The 17,421-nt window shown below is 35.3% G+C and overlaps 1 protein-coding gene across 4 annotated transcripts; it reads left to right on the forward strand.

The window, feature by feature from the left end:
• The first annotated feature begins 4,873 nt into the window (after positions 1-4,873).
• Positions 4,874-11,831, forward strand: LOC121263321 (meiosis-specific protein ASY3). Of its 4 annotated transcripts, none has more exons than XM_041166153.1 (11): positions 4,876-5,135; positions 5,849-5,927; positions 6,392-7,945; positions 8,051-8,198; positions 9,222-9,362; positions 9,470-9,533; positions 9,654-9,803; positions 9,919-9,977; positions 10,048-10,182; positions 10,860-10,951; positions 11,528-11,831. In XM_041166153.1, the coding sequence occupies exons 2-11, from the start codon at positions 5,895-5,897 to the stop codon at positions 11,597-11,599; spliced, it is 2,448 nt and encodes an 815-aa protein (XP_041022087.1). In that variant the 5' UTR covers positions 4,876-5,135; positions 5,849-5,894; the 3' UTR covers positions 11,600-11,831. The 4 variants fall into 4 exon arrangements, with proteins under 4 accessions (XP_041022086.1, XP_041022084.1, XP_041022087.1 ...); XM_041166151.1 differs by having other exon boundaries at positions 4,915-4,984; positions 5,064-5,135; positions 6,392-8,198; XM_041166150.1 differs by having other exon boundaries at positions 4,875-5,135; positions 6,392-8,198.
• Positions 11,832-17,421: the final 5,590 nt, after the last annotated feature.

Genomic DNA, 17,421 nt, shown 5'->3' on the forward strand with positions numbered 1-17,421 from the left:
GAGTTTAGAAAAATTGTAATAATTATATGAGATGAGATGAGATCGAAAAACGAAAAATGAAAAAAAAAAATCATTGCATAGTTCATATACTGGAAGAGAAGTGCTACGGCCACAAGGAGATCTTATAAAAGCAAAGCCACAAACTGACGTGTGTTGATGTGATACATTAGATTTACTTTATAATAAAAGTAATTTTACAATCTAACATATTACATTAAACCATATCAATTTGTTGACTTATTTTTATATGATTTTTTTGTCACTAAAATATTTCTCATGAAGAAAATGTTGGATTAGAAAAATCATAGATGAAGCTCAAGAAAAAAAAAAAAAAACTAACATTGCACTTCTTTAAAATAAAAAAAAAAAAAAAATAGTTTAGTTTGTACAAGTTAATGGTGTGTAAGTTTTGTGTAGATCTTTCAAAAAAGTGGCTAGTTCAAAAAGAAAAAAAAAACATTTTATAGAGTGTCTCACTTTTTTTAAAGAATCTGCATAGTACTTGACCAACCTAAACTTATATCTAATATTTTTTTTTTTTTTTAGTATCTATTTGCCTTCAACTATGTCACAAAAAGAAATTAAATAAATCACCCATTTTATATATTAAAATTGAATCATGTTGACATATCTTGAATACAAAACTTTAGTAATTAATTTTAGATCTGACAAGTTTACAAGAATATTTTTTAAAGAAAATTTAAATATTAATACTTGAGAGAATAATCTATTTCATTATCATATCAAGAAAAATTACGAGATCACAAAGAACAACGTTTCAAAATAATTTTCAGATCACAATCAGAAACGCACTAAAATAATTACAGGAGTTCTAGATCACAGAAGCCACTCATGATCAGAATACAAAATAAGAAGAACATTTTCCCATGAGCCACCGCGTAGTACTCATGAGAAGTTTTCACACAAAATTTGAACAAAAATCAAAGTAAACAGCGCAAACATCACGATCAGATCGAATAAAACCCCAGACAACGAAACCACCAAAAAGACCATAGACAACGTACGAAACCATTAAAAAAAGAGTAATATTTTACATATAATCGTGAAGTGCGTTAGTGTCACACAATCGTTTTTACGTAAATTTCGTATTTATTTATTTTTTTTTTAAAAATATGCAATACTTACATATTTTATAATTATAAATATCATTTTTTTTTTAAAAAAAACCAAAAATAAACAAACTAAAGAAAGGTATAAGGGAATATCACCCGTTGGCCGTACGATTCCAAGTTATAGGATCGATCGATCGGGTGGTAGTACTCATGATGTCATGGTGCATGCTTTCCGAGCCGGTTGAATTTTCAAACGCATTAATCATGCTTGGTGACGATTGATGAACATTAATTTGAATTTGAAGTATGTGAAAAGCACTGTTGAGGAGATAAAATTATATTCCGGTCGAGAGAGGATATAATAATAAAACATTCCGCATAATTCCAATTATTTATATATATATTCAAACTGGCCTCTTGCATGGGGGAGGTTATGCTCTCTTTTGCATTAATCTTAATATTCAAGCAGGCTGCAATATCTATATATAAGAATGCCCTTTTGAGGTGGCCAAGATTAATCAAACCTCTTTAAACAGTCCTCCTTCTACATGAATATTTGACTATAAATATATATATATATATATATATATATATATATACATTATATAGAAACTGCTTATTTGCGACCAGTTAATTCTAACAAAATGACTATTTGTATTTAAAATTAGTTGTAAATAATCTTTTAGTTGTAATAAATTAGTCACAAAAGTTTATTTTTCTTGTAGTGTATATATATAAGGAAAAAAGAGCATTTATAGATTATTTACATTTTATTTTCACAAAAAATAATTAGTTACAAATAATCAATTTCCTTGTAATAATGTTGCATGGGGCAACGTCGTACATGAGTTAGCAGAGATTCGAGTTTGAGATCGAGTACTGTGTTGCATGTCCATATTAATAATATTCTATGTGCATGCATGCATCTACGTTCACTTTCTTGTTATTCGACCATACCCTAAAAATATGCCATATTGGATCAACTTGAATTTGTTCAAAATTAAGTTCTGTGTCGACCCAATTGAATTAATTTATACTGATCTCTAATTAATTGCATATTATATCATAATTACAACGAGATCGATCAGCAGCCTCGCTTAGCCTGCATGCAGTCACGCCAAATATTAGCCTCTTTATACAGCACTCGTCTGCACATTTAGAATATCTCATAATTCAGTGAATGATTGTGAAATTATTTGAGTTAAGATATTTTATTGAGTTTTGAGAAATGAAAGATAAAATGTTAAATCAAAATATTATAAAACTAAAAAAATATTTGAATATTATCTTTGTTTTGAAGTTCAAAAAATTTATAGAGTATTGCTATATAGTATCTACTGTAGTGGTACACACAATATACATACTACAATTCACTAATTTCTTCTCTCTAGATGAATGGCTGGGATGATACCATATAGGGTGTACAAAGTGACTGCTCTCAAACAGTAGCTTCTCTCAAGATTATTTCAAATTTATATTTGTTTTTGTGTTTTGTTTTGCAGTTTGTAACAATTATAATAATTAAGTAATGATTAAATAAAAATATTTGAAAGTTTGTAACAAATATCTCATCTCTTCCGTACTATCAGCAATCTTAAGGCCTTGTTTGTTTTCGAAAAACATCTCATCTCATCTCATCTCATCTCATCTCACCTCATCATTACAACTTTCTCAAATTCCCACAAAAAATAAAATAAAAAATTTAACTTTTTCAAATCCCAAAACAAAAATAATATTAAAAAATATATTCTAACATTATTTTATTCAATTTTTTAACTTTAATCTCATCTCATCTCATCTCATCTCTGAAAACAAACGAGCCCTTACTCTCTTAATTACCTCTTGGAAGCCAACTTTTCATATTCTTTTTGGAAAAATGACTGTATAGTAAGTTCATTTTATATTTTTTTAAGAATAGTACTACTCATCATCCCTACATTATATATTAATATGTGATTTGTTATTTTTATCATTATATTTAAACACACATATTTATCCATCTGCTCAAATCCTGACATAATACATCTTCGCACTGAAACAGAGTGCAAACATGAGTTGGCTTTTACAGTATCTATAGAATTAGCACTATGAACTATTTGCTTCAAAAAGATAGTTGTAAGAGTGAAAGTTCAACCCTAAGATGTGATGAGTCGACAATTAGATGGCAAACAACTCCATTGATAAGAGCTCTTGTTTCCAACCAAAAACAAAATAGAATGTTCCTTCCGCAACGCAAGGCCAATATGTTTTGTAGCAGCCAAAGATTAGTTCGATCTATTTGGTTCTTCAATTTGTTCGGAACCATTACTGGTGGGGTGGGGTAGGCCTGTGCAAAAAGGGCCTTGGCCCGATCTATCCGAGAGACCCGCATTTTTCAACCTGAACAAACACGGGTTCATCGGGTCAAAAGTTAATTATGAGTTTTATACCAACAACCTATCGAATCCATCGAAACCGAAAGAAAAATCCTATCTCAGACTCGAAAATGAAAACATCTTAGACTAGAAAACGAATACTCGTTGTTCGCCATCACCGTCTTCTATCATTACAGAGGTGCGTTCTCTCTCTCTCTCTCTCTCAATAAGATTTTTCTACTCTTGGGTAGGCTCGTGGATCGAAGAGAGAGTGGTGGGGCTGGGGATGTGTTTGGGACTTTGGGTCTGTTGCGGGATGAAGGGAGAGAACGTGGTGGGTGTTTTGGTCGGTCTCTCTAAAAACAATTACTCGGCGTTTTTTGTTTGGGACGAGCCCGTTAGGGTTTACAAAGAATTTATGTATTCCCCCACTGTTTTCGATATGATCTTGAAGGATTTACAGGGTTAGATGTTGCACTTCAAGGCCATTTTAGCTGGAAAGAATTTATTTTCACTACAACCATCAATGCAACAAATTTCTCACCGCCAATGCAACCATTTTCTCGAGCTAGCGGATTGCTTCAGCCTACTCAACGGCAAAGCAAAATAAAGCTAACCAATGTTGGAACAGAATACTCGAGTTGAAACTATGGAGATCGAATGTTGGAACCCTAGATTTGGGAACAGAAACTCAAAGTTGAAGATGATGAAGTGGAAAAGGCAACTGGGCTGAGGTCGTGGGCTTTGTTGGAGTGTCTGTTGGGGGCTGGGTTGGGAACTGTGGGCTTTATTTACTAAATGTCGAGTCATATGGGTTCGACCCAGTTCTATTTTATCCGGGTCGGATCGTATAGGGTTGGTGCCTTAATTAATGTCGGTTGGGTCGAGTCGAGTCTGGCGTAAACCCAGTTATTTCAAGTCAGGTTGCAAGCCTAGGGTGGGGCTCGGCCTCCAAACCATACTTGAGATGAGTTTCTGCTTCATACAACTTGAGCCGAAGACTAGAGGAAGTTTAGGAAAGATTGGGACACTCAGCAGTTGCCGGTCGGGGCAGGGATAAGCTTGCTTCTTGTATTTAAATAAAATGACAAAAATAAAAAATTACACGTTGGTACATGATGTAAAGATGATGAATAAAATTTTTATTTAATAATAAATAAGCTAACGTGTCTTAAGGTGATATATTAAATTGTAACATTATTTTTATTATAAATTTAATTTAATTTATTATATAAAAGAAGAATGTTATACATCAGCCACTATTCACTCCCACATTTGACACTCCATACCTATAATTTTTTCATAAGATGTGAGTGTTTTTTATAAGGTGTGAGGGTATTTTTCATAAGGTGTGGGGTGCTGAATAATGACTAATGAGAAGAATTTTTCTATATAAAATTATATCAATTTGCGAAAGAATATTTTTTTTTTTTTTTTTTTGACGTATCACTTCCCACGTTAAAATAGAACACCGGGGCCGTTGCGACGCACCGTCGTCACATTCTAAATTTCCCGCCTCTTTTTTGTTTTTGCATCGAGGAGAAAGACGTTGGCCAGGTCGTTGTTCGGTTCCTTTAAAATTCACTGTTCTTCTCTCTCTCTCTCTCTCCCCCGAGGTCTTTGCGATTGTTTTTAGTTCTGAAGTTTCATCGAAGTTTCAAGCAACAGAGCTCTTCAATAAGGCATTCGCCCTCTCGCCAAGGAAATAGTAAGCGATTTGCCTCCTCATTTTTTTCACGTCGTCTAAACGAATTTTCTGCTTGAACTTCAGTTCTCTGCAGAAATTTTTGTTTATCCTCTGATCTGATCCCATTTTATTTGTTTTTTCATTTCAAGTGTAAATTTACGATCGATGTAGCTTGGTCTTGGTGAATATTTTGTTCAGTTTCACTTGCTCGCTGAGTTTGGTATCTGTATGTTCTCGATCTGTGAGATTGACAACCTGAAGCAGTATTTGGGCCGACCTTTTGTGTTTTTTTTTTTTTTTTTTCTCTCTTTGAATTTTTGCATCAACGGGGCTCAATTTGGAAACGCTATGGGAAAATTGGGTGCGGAAAAAATAGGTAGTGAAAATTAGGGCTCACTTGTAATCGCTCTGCATATACGTGTTGATTCTCAGCCGATTCTATGAGGAATCCGGTAGTCTCCGGCCAATTAACATTTTATTTTTTCTTGAACACTCTGTTTGGCTGGGGAGAAACCTTAGGGTGAGGAATGAGAAATCAGTTTCGAATCTAATGGTTCGTTTTGGTTCGCTTTTCTATTTGAGAATAAAGTAGTTGTATTGAATTCAGCAGAGAAAATCTTTGATGAAGATTCATAGTTTAAATAGCTGAGTTTGCTGCGTTTTCTCAGTAGACAAGCTGAGCATTTTGGATTTTTCATATTCTCCCACTTACTCCTAAATTTTTCTGGTTACAGCTGCTGCTGGTTTCAATTTGGTGTCTTCTCTGCGAAAATTGTGATAATGGAGGTTGATGCACCGCAAACTCTACTAGATGTAAGTGCTGAAAATGTTGCACTTGGGACAATAGTGCTGATAGAAGGGTGTTTCAACCCAAATATTCCGTCTCCTACAAAGAAATTACCTCTTGAGCTTCAAACTTTGTTCCAGCATTTCCTTTTTCTTACTGATGGATGGGAGTCTGTGTATTCATTACCTTGTGTATTGCCATGATATTAGCTCATATAGAATCAGTTACATCGATTTTTTATAATGGCAACTGCTCATGTAGGTTCTACTTGGATGAACATTTTGGTCGTACTCTCTATTCATCACTGTTGTATCTAGTTGTTCATTAGATGGATTGGAGACTCAATTCAGTGTTGTCTGGAAACCGTGATTCATAAAAGCTTATTTATTTGTTGGCTATTGTGATGGTGTGTGGATGTTGACCAATTGCAATCACAGCGACTTCTTTAATAAAATTGGGTAATTTACATCTTTGTAAAAACATATTTCAGGATTGGATGAGTGATTGCCGGAGTATTGGAAGCAATCGTTATCGGTCCAGTCAATCTAGGAAGATCTCCATTGGAGTAATGGTTGACTCAGTAGGCAATAAAAGGTCTAGATCTACAAAGGAAGATAAGGCTACAGTGGCAAGTGCAGAAAGGATGAATCTTAATGTTGATACTTCCGCAGAAATAAAAAAGAAGGGGCAAGAAGTCACAGCTCCTGTCAAAGGGAAACAAACGGACACTCCGGAGCAGGAGAACTCCCCATGGATTACTCCAAGATCACTTTATCCGCAAGCACCTTTTCCAGAGTCTGTTCTTCATTTAGAGCAACCAGTCACTAGTGGCCAGCAAAACAACCTTAACGGACAAAGTAGTGAACCAGCAACATACTCGGTTCAGTTGTTTGTGAACAAGGCATCAATTTTAGAGTCTGGCGATGGCAACCAGAAGAAGTTTGATGGGTTTACCTACAAAAGGAAGGGAGTAAAGGACAGAACCACAGAGAGGGTGGAGGAATTTGCATTTGCCACTGCACAACAAGTTCACGTGTCCGACCAAGTTGTGATAGAGGATAAAGCAGACAAAACAAGAAACAGGACTGGAATTTTGAGAATGAAGCTTTGGGAAATACTTGGCAATGTTTCTTCGCCTAAAAATGAGAATTCTAACTTTCAGAGACCTGAGGTTGGCACCAATAATATGAAGCTGGGGCAGAATTTTGATCAGAATGCTGTTACAGTTGCCAGGTGTAGACAGAATTCAGATACGATAGAAACTGATTCTGAAGCTTCTGATCATGCTAGCAGGAGACCAGTAACTCGTTCTTTGACGCGTAAAAGAGTGAGACAGAAAGTGCAAGTAAATGGGACTAAATGTGGTCCATCCTCTGGTTACATACACAAGCATCATGAGAAGAACTTCTCCTTGGAAGGAGGGTTGGGGAGAGTAAATGGTGCTATCAATGGTGATTCCTCAAAGCCTATGAGGAAGAAGATAGAGAAAAAGAGTAAAAGAATTGAGCCCCGTAAGATTTTGTTTCCTAAAAAGGATGTTATGGATCAGATTCAGGAAGCAAGTTATAGAAGTGAAGCAAAAGTTCCTGCTGAGAGAAAATTTTCACGTGGCAATCAAATGGAAGATATTTATGGTTGCATATATGAGGATGAGAGAGAGTACCTTGGACTGGAGAATAAAATCCAAGAAATTCTGCATCAATCACCATTGATAGACAAGACTAATCTCCAGGGAGATTTTAACAGTCCAGTAAATCAACAAGACGTTGCTAGTCCATCTTTAAATAATGATGTGCAACTGCAAGATAATTTTCAAAGTCCTATATTTGGATTTAAAACACCCATCTCAAGTTCTAACCCTACCGCAGCTCCTAAAACAGACCGAGCAGTAGATGACTCACATACCTCAACTCCAAAAATGGACCAACTATTACCTGGTGTTCACAATCCTGCTCCAGCAGAGAGAATATTTTCTGTGGGACATATCCGTGGCTTCAGTACTTTGCAGACTTCAAAATCAGATTGTCATGGGTCAATCACACAGGCATATTTTTTTGTACAATTATTTAGAGGTTATAGTATTGCATTTGTGTTGTTTGCTAAGCTGGAGCATTGCTTCTGTATTTTGTATTTCCTTATTGTACTTCAGGGTGACACAGAAGTGCTTACCCCACCCCCGGAACCCGCTGCTGATACTGAAGAGAGGGATACAGAAGATGACTTATCTGAAACATCAGCTGAAGAGAGGGACTATGAGAGTTCAGAAGAGGGTTCACCCATCATTGAAGCATATACTGGTATGTTCACTTTAAATGTGCTATGAATTCATATATAGTTACCATTGTTCACTCCATTTACAAAACTAAATGACTGTATTTGAAAAGGGGTAGCTCTAGTCGGAGTTGATCTTTATCTCCTTGCCTTATGGATTTGCCTGCATAGGAACTTGATATGCATAAGAACCAGAGTACAAGAAGCTAAAAATGAACCAGATTTGATTCTGTATTGTAACTCATTGTCAGTACTGGCATTTTTAAATAGTGAAGCTGCTACCTCCTATCAAGTTTCTCGATGGTACTTTTTGGATGCAGCAGAGAGGGTGCTTGGTGCTTTATGCAATGCTAGATTTTTTAAGACCAGTCACTTTAAGAGAAGAATGAAGAATAAATCCACAATTATATCTTATTCTGGCATTAAACTGAGTCCACTGTTCAATTCTTGGAAACCAGTCATTGGCGATCAAATGACCAAAATCCAAAGATCTCTTAACCTTTGGTAGGTTTACTTTCTAGACTTGAGACTAATCAAATACGCAAGTGGTGCTCAATCTCAATTGAACAGTGGGTAATGGACATGGTATGGATAACTCTGCAGACACCGGTGATTAAAATCCTCCCTCTAGGCTCTAGGTTCCTACAAATCTTGCTTCCTGAAAGGTCTTAAACAGATCATCCTACTCCCGGACTGATATCTAAATGTCTTCAAATGATTAGCATCTTCCACATGGACTTCAGTATTGCAGCTATTGCTATCCGAATCGTGCAGTTCTTGGTTGGTGACATTTGAGATGGCTAGAGTGAAGATGATTTTTATAATCAACTAACTTCTTTGTGACACACTCAAGAGATGTATATTATACTTCCAAGCTCAAATGATTAGTACACGGTATTAATGTACTGTTTATGGTGTTGCGCACTACCATATGTTCTTGTCCATTTCCTTTTCCCTCTTTTATTAAAAAATAAATAATTAACGCCGCCTGCTTTTATGTGTTTTTCTACAAATGGTGATCGTTCTACTTTATCTAATATCATTGGCAGGTTGCAGAGACAGAGACATATTATCTTCAGAACTTGTTGCTGCCAAGCAGAAAAAATTCATGCTCCATTCAACTAAAAGGCTCCAGATACGTGAAAGCATTAGATTTGATAATAGCAGTCCTACCTCACCCTCTCCAAAAGGCACAGCTTCGCTAATATTTCTACTTTGATTCAGCTATCACACATTCTCTGTTATTACATGCTTCCTTTTAGTTTATTTCTTCTCAATCTCTATAAAATATGTCCAGGGACTGGAGAAAGTAATTGGATGCAAGAACCTTCAGATCAGAGCCAAGACGATGGACTGATGAGGTTTTTCTTCTCCCTTCCACTCAAAGCCACGAAAGCTTCCATTCTAGTATGAACTAGTTTATTGTTGTTACAATCTATAAGCGGTTGGTTTCTCCTTTTTTGACTTTTCATATGTTTTAGGGCTATCAAACTGTTTGCCTTGGAAATTCAAAAACTTCAAAGCAAAATAGAGTCAGAGACCACTAAAAAATCATCTGAAATCCTGATGTCCACTTCTGATGGGATATATTTGCAGTTGCAGAACCTTGGGTCTCATATTCAGACAGATGTGTAAGTATTTCAAACCGATAGGTTTCTTCATTTTTTTTTTAAAATAATCAAACTGACAAGCTTTTCAGCTCAAGATAACAGTTTCTATATATATATATATTGAAAATTATTTCAGAGGGAAGTTCACAAGCATGAGTAAATCGAGAAGAAAAGGATTTGAAGTGAAACTTGAAGGTAACAGAATTTGTAACAAGACCTTTACTCCACTTGATGTGGCTAAACAGGTGGTATTTTTGTCATGCAGAGCAGCACAAAGAATTGAAGTTGATTCATGAAAAATTCAAAGAAGACATTAACCGGCATTTCCAGGACTACAGAACCACATTGGAAGGGCTGGAAGCACACCACCTAGAGCTTAAGGGGACCATGGAGAAGCAAAGTATGGGAAATCTTGTAGTTGTGGATGTGCAATTTTAAGGCCTGGTTTTAATAGCAAGAGCCTTCCATCTCATCTCATCTCAATATCCAAACACCACAAATACAAACAGTTTTCAATTTCAAATTTTTAACTTTTTCATCTAATCATTACAACTTTCCCAAACTTAAAAAAAAAAAAAACACAAAAAAAAAAAATTCAACTTTTTCAAATCTCAAAACAAAAATAATATTAAAAAATAATATTCTAGCAATATTTTAACTTTATAATATTTTTATTCAATTTTTTCTTTCTCATTTCCCAAAACTTCATAAAACATCTTAACTCAAACCATTTCACTATTATTTACAAGCCATTTCACTACTATTCACAGATCATCTCATCTCACCTAGTCTTTTCAATTGATTATTTCAAGGTTTTGAGTTGTCATTGTCTGTTAAAGTACAGGTCCATTTTATGAATATAATATTATATATATATATATATATATATATATATATAAGGTGTCTTAAGATATCAATTCATCATATTTGCTAGCATCTTGCCAAGTCATAGCAGTTACCTTGAGTAAAAAAAAAAAAAATTGAAAAATAGATGTATAAGCAGTTATTATATAACAAACTTCTTGTAGAAACCTAAATGCAGAATTCTGGTATATTTGATTAATTCTAATCCAACAGAAGCATCGCACCGGAAGCTTCTCTTGCAAGTTGAAGAAGGGGTTGAAGCACAACTTAACCATGCTCAGAGAAGAATCACAGCCATCCATGAGGCAAGTTTTGCTTAAAAAAAGTACATAATAGTCATGTTATATGCTAACTATATTAGTATCTTGCAAAGAAGCATGATATACATGCTTCCATCAGCATATTGTTGTTGGTATTCTCCTTTCAGTGGGTTTTACCATCAGTTGCTCAGAACATAAAGAATGTCGCTCTTCTTATTGTTGCTTTCTTATGAAGCCAATGAGCTCTGGCTTAAATGGTCCTTCCTCCTCCCATAAAAATAGAGAGAAGATGACATCTTGGGATCGAGACCCACTATATGCATCGTGGTACATACTAATAAAAAACATGCAGTTGCTTATCTTTGAAATATATTTATATTATTATGCAATGATTTTCTGGCAAAGGTAGAGCATCTGAACTTCTTACTTTTAATCTAGCCCACATGAGCTTATTCAATAAATGTAGGGTTCAAAATGTCGGAGTGGGGACTGGCTTTCTAATATTCTTTTCATAAAATGTAATCGCTTTATATAGTCATTAATTGTATTTGGAGCTCATAATAGTAGAAAAGGATTCATTTGTATCTAATATAACCTCTGTTATGTTGTAATTCATTGCAGTTGGCAAGGGGAAAGATGCTCCAATTGAAACACGTTGTCTCTATGTGTTTGAAGGAGGGTATTCTAAGCTGAAATGATTCCTACTGCCATCTAGGAAGACAGGGTTTTGATCCTTTTCCTATAGTTGTGGAGTTCATTGATTTCTAATGTGTTCCTGTAAGCCTTTGCATTTTATAGGTAATCAATATTGTCCTAATAACCATCTCATGCTTACAAACTTATCTTAATTTGATCTCTCTACTGTTTCTCAATTATACTTACAGACAACTACATTTTTCTCTGAAATGCCGGTATCATTTGTCTATTTGTTCTGTTGTCTCTTAATTTCTCCACTAGGAAAGTTCTTCAAAAATCAGACACCAATCGGCATAAAAAATGCAGTGTAAGGGCCTGTTTGGGGTTGCATTAGGAGTCTTAAAAAGTGCTTAAATAACCTTAAAAACTCTTTTTGATGTTACATATTAAAGTATTTTTTAATCTCAAATAAGCTAAAAAGTATCTTCGAGGAAAAAAATCATTTTGATTTTGATACTTTTCCTCAAACGTGTTTTTCCGAATAATCTGGAATATAGTTCATATTTTAAAAATATTGTCAATAGGCGAAAATACGTATTTAACTTTCAACTATTTACAATTTTCGAACTTTTAAAGATATGATCATAATTTATAAAAAATCAAATAATTGTCATTTTTACCTTAAAAAATACTTTTTAAATTTGTTTTTAAATAAATGTAACATGCTTGAAAGTATTTGAAACATAAGGTTACTAGACAGGAAATAACTTTTTAATAGTAAAACTTATTATTTAAGTTTTAAGTTATAAACTCTAAAGCTATAAGTTATATTTTCCGCTGCAATCCCAAAGATGCACTATATCTAAGCCAGTAGTTAATCTTTGTGTAACCATTACAATTTCTCACATCAAAATTCTGAAACGAGCGAAGATTATCTTCGTAATATTTGTCCAGCAACGGTGGAAAAGTTAAAACTTTCTTATCTTTTTTTGACAATATTGCCTTCCTCCTAAATTTTCTCATTTGATATATTTTAAGTGACTCTGTATGTCTACCACTGAAATGAACATATACTACTTAAAATGTGTCGAATCACATTATTAGGTTGATTGACTATAATAATTAAAATAGACGAAAAAGAATCTTTTATACTCAGCTTCTACCTATCATTTTCTCAATTTTTAATTCAACAATAGTATCTCTTATCTTTTATAAATCATACAAAAATATATTTAAATGACGTTTCAAAGAATAGAGAGTCTTGATAGCTAAAAGAAAAATTAATACAAAGTTTCTAATAATAATTGTGAGGGAAGTTGTTCCTCTCTCGGCGGGTTGAGACGTGAGGGCCCGACCCACGGGGCAAAGGCGAGCCTTAGGATGGCTAAGTGATAGGAGACCAAGATAAAGGATAGGATGGGCCAGGCCTAATGGCGGGTACTCCAGCCCAGGAGACATAGGGAGGAACGACAATGTTGCATGAGCAAAGTATGAGCCTTCCAAGCCAGAAGTCCGGATATTTTTAATTGCCCACAAACCGCGCACACAAGGTCAGAGGCGGCCACTGTCACCTCTAGATAATCAACAGCATGACAAATTGAGAGAGAAGGTGTCCCAGGACAGGGGCACATCGCGTTTAATGGCGGGCAAGATTAACACACCACGACAAGCATGGGCTCAGACCCAATGGGGTGGCCACGATCAGGCATGGCTGGCCTATTACTTGGCAGAAGGAAGGAAGACAATACGATCTGGATACAAAGTGGCACGACCCTGAACGACTTGGTAGAAGATTGCCCACCTCTAGCGTCTCACCAATGCGACAACACACTACATCTGATGGGTACTGGAACCACAACAACTAGGTATATATACTCCTCCCCCCAAGGGCAGGAGATCTCTCTGAACATTTTTCACTCTGTTTCTCCTAAAAACTAGTCCTAAAAATTGGCACTAATTTAGGTATCGGGGGTGACCGTCACCATCCCATGCCCCCCATCTCTTCCATTTCCGCAGATGAACAAAGGGAAAGTTGGAGTTGCTCAGACTGCGAAACATGACATCAACAATAATAATAAAAAGTAGATGGAGTAAACTACTTTAGCTAGCTAGTCATGCTCGAGCTTTAGTTTCATTCGGAGTACAATATTTCAGCCCCATGGATGAAAGATTTTACGATACAATTTCTTTTAGGATAATAATCTGTGCTGATTAATTGGTTTTTGATCTGAAATTACATACTTTTTTTTTCAATAAAAAATCGTGGACGATATGAAGGCACGACACACACAAAACAATTGGTTCACAAGTAATATATGATATATCCACATTGGATCTGTCCAGATTGCTGGGAATTCCTTCTTGTCTCAGGAGTGACTTGAGGAAAATCTTTAATCATCTGGTTGATATCTTTTTCAGTATATCTAAACCTATCCCACCATTTTGTGAAATAAGCTCGGTCAATTATATCAGCATTTTTCTCATAAATCCATTTAAAGATCCACGGTAGTTTGTAGTTCTTGCAAAAATGGAGCTCATAAGGAAACATCTGTGAATGCCAGTTCAGTTTTGTACCAGCAACTTGTTGATAAAATGTAAAAGCTCTGACGAGCTGCTCAGGGAGATTCTGCGGAATTAATCCGAATTGGTCCCACCATTGGAGAAACCAGTAAGGGAAAGTTCCTTTGAATCTTGTATCAAAATTGATGAACCATGAATGGCTCATATCTGGTACCTGGAAGAACATGAAACGTTTTCAGGCAGTTATGTAATCAAAATAATTGTAACTCAGTGCAGAGTCTGAGAGTCTTTTGGGAGTCCATGGGTTTGTTCCCCATTCGGCCTCAGTCATGACTCGAAGGATATAAGCACTATGATAGATTAATTTGGTGGAATCATTCTTATCATAAATGGGTTTTATGACAAGAGAGTTGGTGAGAATCAGGATACTGGAATAGTACTGGAGATTTTTGGAAGAATCTTCAGGTATCCAGTGGAAATTAAGGGGAAAATAGGAAGAGGCTATTTTGAACGGATCTGTTAAATTAGAACGGTTGGGTTCTATATGAAACAGATGAGTAATAAATGGCTTCTTCAAGTATTCAGATTTTCCTTTTGGGAGGAAAAACTGGGGGGTAATCAAAGTAGGACCTTTTAATGCAATTGCTTTCGCATATGGATCAAAATGTGTAGAAACCGTAGACGCAAAAGTCGCCGGTTGTACAATTTTACCAAGAGGTGTGAACCTATTGACAATATCCAGTGCTGTTGAGGAGACACTGGGCACAATGGAGGATCCAGACTCATTCTTGATGAGTTTTATACTGGGTATTAGAGGTGGGGGGTTTACTTTCTGTTTCTCTTTTCCTTTCTTCTTGCTTACGCTCATGGTTGGGTGTCTGCAAGAATTCTCTGGTAAGAAAGTCAGGGATAGAATTATCAATGCCTTTGATGTATTCAATATCAAAATAAAAAACACTTAAAATACCTTGACATCGTGCAAAAATATGCTTTGATGCAATGTTTTGAACATCTTGTTCTAAAACAAATTTAGCACTCATGCAGTCAATACGAAGTAAAAACTTCTTGTTTAACAAATCATATTGAAATTTAGAAATGCATAGTACTATATTTTTCTTGTGCAGGATTCCAGGTTCCAGAATGGAAACGAACAATTTGTTCAGAAGAGCCTAGTGAAACAGATTGTTTCAGAATGCCACCATAACCAATGTTTGAGGCATCTGTTTCAACGATTTTAAATGAATCAGAAGTGGGGATACCAAGGCATGGAAGGGTCTTGACATGTGCTTTGATTTTCCTCACTATTTTAGTATGGATTTCTGTCCAAGGAGGAGGATTTGAAAGAAATCGTTTGAACAATGGACGACATTGTTTCCTCATATCCTTGTAGAAATCAGCAACATAATTAAGAAATCCTAAAAATCTCTGTAATTGATTTTTGTCAAGAATGACATCAGGGAATTTGTCGGCAAAATCAATGGCTCTCTGAATAGGCCTGATTTTCCCTTCAGAAATATCATAACCAAGAAATCTGATCTTGGTTTGGAATAGTTTGATCTTCTTTGCAGAGACGACAAGACCATTGAGTCTAATGATGCTTAGAAACGAATTCAAATGTTTCCAATGTTCATCAATAGATTTAGAAAAAACAAGGACATCATCTATATAGACAATGGTAAAAGCAGAGAACGAGTTGAAGACGTCGTTCATGATATGTTGGAACTCACTAGGGGCATTTTTGAGACCGAATGGCATCACGTTCCATTCGAAATGACCGAAGGGGTTACAAAGGTTGTCTTGTACCGATCTGGCTCAGCTATCTGGATTTGCCAAAACCCAGATTTGAGGTCAAATTTTGAAAAGACTACAGCATCAGTTAACCTATGAATTAAGTCATTTTTGTTGGGAATAGGGTACCTAATCCACTGTAAGACTTTATTCAAAGGTTTGTAATTAATGACTAGACGAGGGGTGCCTCTCTCTAGTTCAGTATTTTTTGGGACATAAAAGGCTGGACAAGACCAAGGGACTTGCTTTCTCTAATTATGTATTTTTTCAAAAGATCTGCAATTTCCTTTTTGTAGAATTCTAAAGTCTGACTATTCATCTGAATTGGTCTGACTTTAGTGGGGATCGTGTTTTCATTAAAATTTTTGATATAGGGAAGAGAAACGATGTGTTTCTTCCTATGCCAAAAAGCATTTGGTAAATCAGAACAAACATCGAAAACAAGACGCTTGTTAAAATCATCAATTTTTGAAAGTAAAATTGGCGAAAATAATTGTTCAGAAATCTTTTTGTATCTTATTTTCTGTTGGAGGAAATTCAGATGCTTTTGTTTTGCAAAAAGCAAAGATTTCAAACCTTTATCTTGATCAATCTCTTGTCGAGATGCAAATTTGAATTTGACCTTTTGACTAAAGGGATCGGTAGTAATACCATCTTTTTCAGTTAAAAAAAGATATAAAGCAGAAATAAATGGAATGCCTAAAATCACTTTGTCAGATATGTTTTTGACTAAAACAGAAGGGATTTTGAAGCAAACACTGTTTTGACAAACATGAGCGTTGTTAAGCTCATATGTAATTTTCATTTGAGATCCATTTGCAGAAAATAGTCTCTCAGAAGATTTTTCAAAGTACTTACTAGGAATGAGTCCCTCCTGAATGCAATTCAGGTCTGATCCGGAATCAATCATAGCAACGACAGAAAATTAAAAATCATGGGCTACCACAATGGTGACCCTTGAAAACCATTTTGGAGGAATGGTATAATGGATTAAACAAATCTGGTTATCAGCAGCTAACTCATGTTGGCTTGAACCAGAATCATTTGTTTGCTCATTGTCAGAAGGGATATCCTGATCAAGTTGTTTATCGATTTTAAACACTAAAAATTCTTGTTTTAAAATCTCATTTTCAGACTTAAGGTTGTAAACCTCAGATCTGAGTTCAACGATTTCTTTTTTAACAAAATTTATTTCGTGTTGTAAATCATTTGTAGAAATTTCCTTGGGTTTTTTCTTTTGAAATCTTTCCAATGTTTCTTGAAAACTAATCCTTTGCTTAAAGGGTTCTGGTTCTTGGCGAGCCATAACCTTTCTTAACTTAAGAAGATATTCTTCCTTAAGCTCAGGATTTGTTATTTGAGAAATCAAGGTTAGCAATAGATTTTCTTGTTCTTCAGATTTGGACAAGACATGAATTGTCTTTCCCTTTGTCTGGCAACAAGTATCATTACAATTGCAACCTAGCTTAGGACCAGTAGAATCTGGAGATTCAGTTTCTGAGTGATATTCTGAATCACTAGAACTGAACTCAAGGATATCAGATAATGAAGACGAAGCTATTTCTAGGAGT

The sequence above is a fragment of the Juglans microcarpa x Juglans regia genome, chromosome 4S (assembly GCF_004785595.1).
Source record: "Juglans microcarpa x Juglans regia isolate MS1-56 chromosome 4S, Jm3101_v1.0, whole genome shotgun sequence".
NCBI classification, from domain to species: Eukaryota; Viridiplantae; Streptophyta; class Magnoliopsida; order Fagales; family Juglandaceae; genus Juglans; species Juglans microcarpa x Juglans regia.